The 10,635-nt window shown below is 40.9% G+C and overlaps 1 protein-coding gene across 1 annotated transcript in view; it reads right to left on the bottom strand.

The window, feature by feature from the left end:
* Window positions 1–1,854: 1,854 nt before the first annotated feature.
* Window positions 1,855–10,635, bottom strand: part of LOC104944955 (glutamate receptor ionotropic, kainate 5-like) — a 40,359-nt gene continuing 31,578 nt past the window's right edge. The window contains exon 6 of the mRNA XM_010770559.1: window positions 1,855–1,905. Within this exon, the coding sequence (XP_010768861.1) occupies window positions 1,855–1,905 (51 nt within the window). The remainder of the gene's footprint in view (window positions 1,906–10,635) is intronic.

The following is a 10,635-nucleotide window of genomic DNA, read 5'->3' as shown; positions in this document are numbered from 1 at the left end:
GTGTGTGTGTGTGTGTGTGTGTGTGTGTGTGTTTGTGTGTGTGTGTGTATGTGCGGAGCGTGGGTGTCTAAGTGGGAGAGCTGTGTGGAGTCGGTTCATTGGTTCATCACAGAGCGATGGCGGTGTGAAGGCAAACACTCTACCTTTGTCTGTCTCACAGCCCCACTGTTTCCGTTTTCTATTTCATGTGCACTGTAAATATCAGGCTTTCTTTTAAAGCAAGATGCCCTCTAAGTGATTCACAAGCATCTCCGTGCTCTGACTGATGGAACAAAGTCAACTTCTGACTCCAAAGTGCTTTCATGATTTAACAGAGCTTCTCTCGCTGCAGACCCGCTCCAGTAACAGACACAATGTAAATATCCTGCATCAGTATTCAGCAGAAACATTACAGAAGACATCTGTTGATATGAGGCCCTGATAACACACACCAAATAAAGTCAAGTCAGAGTTATTTATATTACCAAGTTAGCAAACATCTCAATGGGCTTCACAGCTTTACACCATTGGTGCTAAGCGCTCTAAGAAGACAAGACAACTGTTACACACACACACACACACACACACACACACACACACACACACACACACACACACACACACACACACACACACACACACACACACACACACACACACACACACACACACACACACACACACACACACACACCAAAACCCCTTAAGCACATAAGCGTAAAAACATTTGAAAGAAGTCTCAGGAGAAGCAATTCAAAAAGACATCCCTCTCTTGCTCGGATGGCCGCCTGTATAGTACGAGCAGTGGGAGAAGAGAAAAGAACAAGACATGTTAACAGTTTGTGAAAAATCAAATCACAAGGGATTTGTATTCCAACAATGGGATTGTAATACGTCAAATACTGTTTATACAATTCCATAATACCCTTTCTCCACCAAAAATGAGCGTGTATGAACAGGATAGACTGTTTTCCATTGCCAGTAAGTCACTGACTTTCCGTAAACCAGAGTAAATAGCAGGGTGATTATAAACGTCTCTTTCAAATGTCTGAACAAGTGTAGGCGATTGCTTGAACATTGGAAAAACTAACAACTTCTGTTGACTTTGAATGGAGTGTGTTTCTTGATGAACAGCGAGGTAACATTGTGGTCTGACTGGATTCTGGTGGCTTTGAGGAGAGCACTTATTTTCTATTATTCGCTTTATTTCATTTAAATAGTTTTCCAAATCCCTGTTGATTTGATTTGATTGTATTTTCACTTCAACGCGCATCAGGAATATGAGCGTGTCCACGAGGGTCTCATGTTTCCATCACTGCTGACTCTATCCCATAAATACCATGACTACTGCTATGACATGAATCCAATTGTAACCTTCTCACTAAAGACAAAAAACATATATCAGTGGGTGTTAATGGGTTTTGATATCCAGCGCTAAGGTGCTTACATTAATCCATAGCATTGTGAAAGTGAACATTCCCCGTGACGTCCACCTGATATCCAACGCTGATTTAAATTGACAGCGCTCAGACATTGTTCTCTTTGCAGCGCCGTGTGTATTAATATCACTCTTATATTACCAAGGCTTTGTTCTGAATGCAAATTTTAGCTCAGCAAACAAGCCAAGGGGCAAGTGAGTTCAAGGAGAGCTTCCTAATTGTGATTAAACTGCTGCGCTTACATAAGCCTCAGCTGCAACAAGTGGGACCCGCGTCGACAGCCAGTGACACTGAGCGGCACATCTTTTTTAAAAGCTCCTGAGGAAAGCAGTGCACTGAGCTTCATAGCCCCCCCCCTCCCCTCCAACCAACCCCCGACTCCACTGATCCGGACAGCGGGTGGTAAATGTGCATGCGGGGAGGCTGAAATGCAAACTCACTGCTGGCACAAACACAGAACACGGCGACGTGCATCCGGACGCAGACGCTGAGAAAACAAAAAGACACGTGCTTATGCATAAGCAAGCGTGTGGGCGGGGGGCGGACTGGGAGGAATAAGTGGCCCGGGGATTAATTAGGCCCACTTAATGCCTGGCATGTATCGGCCAGCCGGCGACGAAAGTATGTTACTTAACAAAAAACCCTGCATTTAATGTTATTTTGGACCATTATTCATTTAGTAATCACATGGCGACTGTGGCTGCGAGGGAGTGCGGTCGTCTTTCAACCAGGAGGTTGTGGGTTCGATCCCAGCCCATGCAGTCAACATGTCGATGTATCCTTGGGCAAGATACTTAACCCCTGAGTTGCTCCCGATGGCATGGCCAACGGTGTGTGAATGTGTGTGAATGTTAGGTCCTAGAGTAAGGTACACTGCTCTGTATGAATGGGTGTGAATGGGTGAATGACATGTAGTATGTAAAGCGCTTTGAGGGGTCTTAAAGACTGGATAAAGCGCTATATAAGTACAGTCCATTTACCATTTACATTACCTGAGCCCTTGAGTTGCCTAGAGCAAAATAGTTACAGCATATATTTAGTGAATTTAATGTTAACAGATCATTGATGCAATAACATTTGGACCCAATTTGCCTGACTTGACACATGGAATAAAACCTGGGCGTAGGAAGCATCCTCAATGTGGGTGAGACAATTTAACAGGGGGTGTGGGCAGGTAGTGGACCTCACCTCTAGGGGGATCCGGGGGCATGCTCCCCCCGGGAAGTACTTTTTTTTTTTAAATGTTGAAGTTAAATGCATCAATCTGGTGCACTTTGATAGCAAAATTAGGGACTAAATCTATGGATACATCTCTCAACACCATATGAAACAGAACTGTAAACAGACTTACTTTTTCTTTCAACATTTATTCAGCAAGTGGAGGCAAAGTGACTGCACCCGAAACAATAAACCTGCTAGCTAGCTNGAACACGGAATGGGGTGGTTGTGTTTCAGGTGCAGTTTAAGGTCGGTCGTATTGCTAGCTTTTGTTGCTACCTTTTTAAAGCAAATGCGAAACACCGCCCGGCTCATTCAAGTCCGTAGGTTCGCCTCGTTGATTTGGCTTAAATCCAAAATATTCCCACACCGGTTATGTGGAATTAGGTTTTACAACCACTTCCATTCAAATTCCCCTCGACTAAGTCACACGTTGTCTCCTGCTTGTCTCTATATCATTAATTTGGCTGCTACACTGTTGCATGCACGGAGCTCAGAAAAGTTATCGAGTCCATTTTTATTTATCGTACGATAAGTCAATTTATTGATTATCGCGACAGGCCTAGATCCATGTATCTGTGACCCTCTCCAGAATGGAAGTAGTCATCACATACAGAGCATCAACTAGTTCCTGAACAGTGTCCTTCACATGCTGATATCCAAGAGAGGGAGTTACACAGTCACAAGATGCAGGAATATCGGGTCTTGTAGGTCATAAATCCTGCCATGTACAAAATACTGAGTTTTTTCCCCCAAAATATTGCCTTTTTTCTGAACATATCAAAATTCTGACTTTTCCTCATAATCTGAAAATTCTGACTTTTCTTTCAAATCTAAAAATTCGGATTTTTTTCTCAAAATGCTGACTTTCTCTCAAAAATCTGACTTTTCCACAATATCTAAAAATGCTGACTTTTTCTCAAAATTCGGACTTTCTCTCAAAATCTAAAAATTCAGATTTTTTCTGAATACTTAAAAATGTTAATAATCCCTGGTCGCCGGCTTGAGCTTCAACCTCAGGATCCATGTATTTGTGACCCTCTCCAGAATGGAGGTAGTCATCACATACAGAGCATCAACTAGTTCCTNTGTGTGCCTTGACAGAATCACACTACACACCTACGCAATGATTACATTCAGGCAGACTGTAGAATACAACCTCTTTGGACCATTGATATACTTATTGAAAACAAGCTACAACATTTAATACCTTGAAAAATGCCGTTTAATACTTTTTAATAGCCTTAATTTTGGCTAAATTGATTTTTCAACTTTTAATACTTTTTAAGACCCCGCGGACACCCTGTCATAGATCATATTGACGTTAGCCTTTATGTCACTAAAGCAGAAAACATCTGACTGTCACGGAAAACTAATTCTTAATGCTTTATCTGCAGTTAAAGGAACAAAAACTCAATTTATTATCTCTGAATGTGCATGAGCATAGATAACAAATAACAACAAAAACTCTGGGCCCTCCTGGTATTGGAAAACATAATTGATCGTATGATTTATGGGCAATTTCATTAGAACAGATAAAAAACAGCACCATCCATTTCAAAAAGGTCACAGGAGCGAAATGATAACACAATGAAGCCCCAGGGGATTTATTTTCATCGTGTCTCATGTTGAAAATAACATGGGTACGAATATAGCCTGTGACCTTGGTTGATGTCATTCCCTCTCTGCCATGTTGTCTTTCACTGTGCGCTCTGCAATATCCCGCCCGCTGCAAAATGCCAGGAGAATAATTTGTAATAATGTCCTGCCAGATTGTGGAGTTGCTCCAAAACATAGGAAATGTCACATTGCTGGAGGACGTAACAAAATAATTACTTTTGAGTATTCTATTTGCGTTAAGCCATAAATTATCCTTTTAATCAAATGATTTCATCAGTCTTACTCCCCTTTTTCAATTTGACTCTGTAAGCCTAAATACATTAATATCTGTACTGTAATACTGACTGTGAAAAACTGCTTTCATCCGGACATATTTTATCATACTAATCCCAAGGCTGTGCATATGTTCTAACACGGCTGCTTGTTTCAGATTATAACTGTATATTATGAAATAAAAGTTTAATTTATGGGTGTTTATGTTATGTAAATTTCCCCGAGATAGTTTGTCCAACTCTGATTGATGTTAGCTTGGCCGAGCTATTCAACCGGCTGCGAAAACGTATTAATGAGAACAAATTAGTCGTATAATTATGTTTTTAGATGTGTGGTCCAACCAGCAGCTAATGGTCGATATTCATCTGAATTTTATTCGCTTAAAAAGTACTTCACAGTTTGCCTGACTATGTTGAACGCCTTGTCAGGATGTGGTATAATTCTGTCACCCATGAGTGAGTCTAAAATTGGTCATCTCCCCTTAACACGAGCCATTACAACATTAGGTCTAAAAGGGTCTGACTGGAGAGGGGAGACGGGGAGTGACTGGGCACTTTCAGACATGTTGTTGTGAATCAGTTTAGCATAAAGAGCTTTTTATTTGTGTATCCATCTGTGCTAAATTCATTACCGACAACAGCACTCTCGAATTGTTCTCAGATGCCCCGGGCAAAAGGCTTTTTCTCCTTTTCTGTAGTTCTCAGGCCCAATTAAGAAAAATAACAAATGGATGGAGTCAAAGTGAGGACCACTTTGATCGGATCACTGGACACCAATTTGTCTCCGTGTTTGTGGTAAGTTGAATATATCTACTATCGTTAATAAGAAATAATCAAATGTATTCACTGAATTCAGTTTCCAGGAAGTCTTTTGACAAACTGCTGGACTGTATAATACTTACAAATGTTTAATACATTTTCAGTGAAGCAATTCAAAGGTTGCAAACTAATAATGTTTCAAGAAAGCTTTTGTTTAGCTAAGTGTAATACAAACATTGGATTTCGTGATCAAATTCGACCACCTTCAATCAACAACTGGGTTTAAATAAATGTAAAATACAAGGTTTTATTTTGAGTTAATAGATACAATTTCCCTCGCATACCAGATGAATGTATAATCAAGGTTTTCCCGTGCTTAAATTTGAGAAGTAAGCTGTTAACTTCAATATGTATTTAATCGTAACATGAGTGTAATGGGATTCAGTCCAAGGTCAGCAGCAGAGCGCTGGAGGCCAGAGGTCCGAGCTTAACAACGCTAGGATGATCAAAAACATCTCATCAGACAAATTATGAATAATTTCTAGCCTTTTGGGCCTTGATTCTATCTGTACGTCAATATTTAATGTCCCTCACCAGCAGGCTTTTAAACCGTCAACATAAACGTGTTTCAAATAATATGGAGAGCGATCTGACTGCAGAAGAGCCATCCAAATATAAAAGGGAAACAAAGCTGATTATTTTTAGACAAAAGTGTGTGTGTGTGTGTGTGTGTGTGTGTGTGTGTGTGTGTGTGTGTGTGTGTGCGTGCGTGCGTGCGTGCGTGCGTGCGTGCGTGTGTGTGTGTGTGTGTGTGTGTGTGTGTGTGTGTGTGTGTGTGTGTGTTTCAAGGACTGTAGAGTCACCTTCAGAAGGTCAGTTTGCCGTTCAGTGGTCAAACTCTGCTGCATTGCATTCAGTGCAGCTTCCTCATGCTAAATCGTTGGCTATTCCTCCCTTGGCTCTATGCTAATACACGGTAGCATATGCTAAAAACAATGCCTGTTAGAATATTTATGCAACATCAACGTATTTAATGCGGGATTAGCATCCGTTTGCTTCATTGTTAAGTAAATCAGTACCATGCGCCGGTGAATGAATGCATAATGCATTTAGTTACCCCATGGTACATTAGCCTCAGAAGTTCCACAACTTACTACAGATTTATAAATATCCGCATCCATCTTTTAATACGCCGTACAACTGGCAACTCAAATTAGAATCACTCATTCACGTTACTTGATCTAGGTCAGGTTTAAATTCATTATGTATGAGCTGTGTGTTTATCTAATTGCGTATTTATTTGAAATACTACTTGTAGTGTAGAACCACCTTGTTAATGCCTAACAGCTGTATTTCCACTTTTAGATAGAGACTAGGTGAAAGAAATTAAAATGATGTGGTTAAGGGATGAAAGTGATAGATGATGTGCTATAATGTTTCATCACATCATGTCATTTCATGTGAATTAGCATGCGTTTATGTACTATATGTGCGGCACATTATGCCAGCGGTAATGAAGGTAACACTTATGTGTGAGTGTGCATTGCTGCCAGTGATACACACTGCATTGTCCTGGTGTGTATAGAAAAAACATATCATTAGGCTGTTGGTATGCAGCACATGAACCAGTATTAGGTTAATATATTCACGGTATTTATGATGGCATCCGGCCTGAACACAAATGTCACAGGCTCTCTCTATTAGATCAGCCCCATGAAACAAAAGCTATTCCACTGTCAAAGGAGCTGCAGCACAAAACTCCGCAATCATTATGACAATGTCCTAAAAACAGCCCGAGAGAAGAAAAACAGAACTCTCTGTTTTCATCATAATCCATAAATGAGTGGACACAAAAGGCCACAAAACGATGTTATGGGCGATGGAAAAGAGATCGTTTTAATTGAATCGGCCAAATTAGCATTTTAACTGCGGCTTATTTCTTACAGTGTGTTGCTGTCCGTGCTGCAGTGGTGATTATTGAGGAGCATGGCTCAGGATTTGGCAACAACAGAGCAGACTGTTTGGGAGAAACGGCCCTTCTGATATCCTGCATGTCTGAGATAAATGTAAAACGATATTATATGGCGGCATAGGAGACTGCAGTTCCTGAATGTACTCGTCTGTTTTATTGCCAGTGTTCATGGTGAAAAACGCATACCCCGGGGAAGGAATAGGGTGTGATTTGAAAGTTACCCTATATTTGGTTCAGCTGCTTTAAATGCAACCTGTCAAGTTTTGCCCCGCGTGCCGCACCGCCTCTCACTCCGCCTGCCTGCCCGGAGGCCGTCCGCTTGGTCAGGTGAGTTATTGCCAGGACTGTTCCTTAAACACCACACACACACACACATATGCACTCTGAGTCGTCCATTACAGTGCCTGTCAGCCAAGCGTGCAATCAATACTCCCCCTCCGACAGCGTGAACACATGTGATGGAAGGCAAACAGCGAGGACAGCAAGGGTAAAGACGAGGTGTTGAAGGGAGGCAAAGGAGGGCAGGAAGGCTGAGGGGGCTGATGGGGAGTGGGGGGGCAGCGGGTTAAGGGGTAGGGGGAGAAAAAACTGAGATGACAAGAAAAATGTCCAGAGAGCGGAGGCAAACAACAGGGAGCAGTAATATATAACCAAACACAGAGATGGAGTGAGAGTGGGAGGAGGAGATGGAGGACAGAGATGAGGAGTGGCAGAAGCAGAGGAGGGATGGGTGTGTGTGTGTGTGTGTGTGTGTGTGTGTGTGTGTGTGTGTGTGTGTGTGTGTGTGTGTGTGTGTGTGTGTGTGTGTGTGTGTGTGTGTGTGAGAGGTTGTGGGTGGATGAGGAGAATGCTATATATAATGGCAGAGCTTCAGGAATAGATCAAAGTGATAGTGTTTTGTGATTACCTAACTCTCACATCTACAAACAGTAGCAGCCACCAGCTGATATCAAAGACCACACACACACACGCATGCACACACTCATTGACACACATACACGAAGGAATACACTACACGGCAAAGTAACGCTGGCACACACGCGCCGGCAAGCCTCATCTTCATGCTGAACTGAACTAACTCTCCTCTAAAGGGCTTCTGTCGTCTGGCCCGGATTGATAACGGAAGCAAACAAACACACACACACACTCGGACACAGACACACTCTTGCCGTGCGACGAACACATCTCATACACATAAAAAGATTTATAATCAAATATAAACACACAGACATGGCTGTTTTGTAAACCCTCCAGTGGAGCTGCTATGCTTCTCTGCTGCCACACATGGGGACATCAAATGCACAAAACGAACCATGGTGAAGGTTTTTATTGGTGGTGTTCAGCTCTGCTCTAACCTTTTGAGAGAAAGGGTACCAAACAGTCACAAAACTCACATTTATGATCCATTATTTTTGGGAGATTCTGCTAAAGAATATACAAAACGACAGGAGAAAAGACTGCTCCGACAACTCCATGCTTACACAATATGTTTCTGTGTGTTCACATACTGACCATGTTCATATTTAATGGAACTTGTTGGGAAAATACTGAATGTCCTCTTCCAATATCAGAGTACACATGATAACAAAGGTATCCCAACTGTAGCTGTGAACATGACAGGATGTGTGATTACCTAGAAGAGCATCAGGACTGTTTGAGGCATATGATAGCTATGTCATTAACATGATGATTCAGCCTCTATGGAGAGAGACATAACATTTTGAGAAAAAGTCAGAATTTATGAGAAAAAGTCAGAATTTTGTGATTTTGAGAGAAAGTCCGAATTTTGAGTGAAAGTCCGAATTTTGAGATTTTCAAAAAGAAAGTCCGTATTTTTGAGAAAAAGTCAACATTTTGAGATTTTGAGAAAAAGTCCGAATTTTGAGAGAAAGTCCGAATTTTGAGAGANATCGGGGATCGGGATATTTTATTTATTTTTTTTAAATACTTTTTTTTAAATGTTGTATTCAATGTTACAAAACAAAAATGACCATGTTCAAGTCTTAAACTTTAAGACTTGAACATGGTCATTTTTGTTTTGTAACATTGAATACAACATTTAAAAAAAAGTATTTAAAAAAAATAAATAAAATATCCCGATCCCCGATTTTTTTTCTCCCGATTCCAATCTTTTGAAAATCACGTGATCGGCTCCGATCCCCGATCACGTGATCGGATCGGGACATCTCTATCAACAAGTAACCATTGTGATTTATGGCATATGACTTTGTTGTCACTGCGCTCTTCTTGATCTTATTTCCATTTAATCGTCCCGATGTTATATAATGACTTGAATTTCATTGTACAGTTAGTTTATTCCTACATAGGCTATGTATGGAATTATAAATGACATTTTTTGTAGCTTTTCATAACAAGAGCACGCCCTCTCCATCCCCTTCCTGGCACAATCTGCAGGGATCTCATTGACATACTGTAACTGTAACAATGATGTAATTGGTGTTCAAATGAATGTTATTCCCATCGTTTGAGACGTTAAAGTTCAGGTAATCCCCTAAATCAAGGATTTTGAGCCACGTCTCTCATTTGACAACGCACAGCTGTATCAGCTGAAGTTTCAGATTAGAATTACGTGCCTATCTTTACCCAGCAATACTTTCCTGATATCTAACATTACTGAAATGTATTTAATACGAAATACCTCTGTTTCTTTAATGGCATTATTAAGTTATCTTCTTCTCTTCTCAGTAATTACTGAGCTGCTGATTGGCTCCTCTTATCGGACAGCTTCTCAGCAGAAAAGCGAGATTTAGCGAGAGTAGAAATCTTTTTTTTTATCGAGGTGTCACCTCCATAGGAGCTCATTAAAACCTCTAACCATCTTAATCCAATAAAACCGGTCACTGCAGTCAGCCACTCTCAGTTTCCAGGAGCTAATCTAAAGAAATCTGCTTCTACAAGCACTACATCACTATCAAGGTATGTGAACTCCTCAGGAGAACTTTACCTTTTAGTTTGTACCTCCCCGTTAAAGTAAGGGTAGGCACATTCTTTACAGCAGTTTTTGTTTAATATAAACTTGACTTGTCGACAGCAATGAATAAATCAAATGCTCTGACTAAAAGTAAGAGACTAATCTGTTATCTAGACCCTCCAGAAAAACGCGATTCTGCGATCGCAGAATTTACCGCATAATCAGCAAAATGGCGCAGATTTTTAAAAGGCCGCATAATCCCCGTATTTTTCCACACAAAGTTGAGAAGAAAAAAAAGTTAACTCGTCTTGACGTGACGTCATCAGCTCGCGCATCACAGAATGTAAACAACACTGTATAGAGTGAACGTGTGGAGCTCACACGATAGAGAAAACACCAAGATGAAAAAATCTAATCCATCTCATTTACCGACGAACATTTCCA

This window comes from Notothenia coriiceps, unplaced genomic scaffold (assembly GCF_000735185.1).
Source record: "Notothenia coriiceps isolate Sejong01 unplaced genomic scaffold, NC01 NC01_scaffold00008964, whole genome shotgun sequence".
In the NCBI taxonomy this organism is placed as follows: Eukaryota; Metazoa; Chordata; class Actinopteri; order Perciformes; family Nototheniidae; genus Notothenia; species Notothenia coriiceps.
Note: the sequence above shows the minus strand (reverse complement) of the source record. Positions and strands in the feature narration are given on the sequence as shown.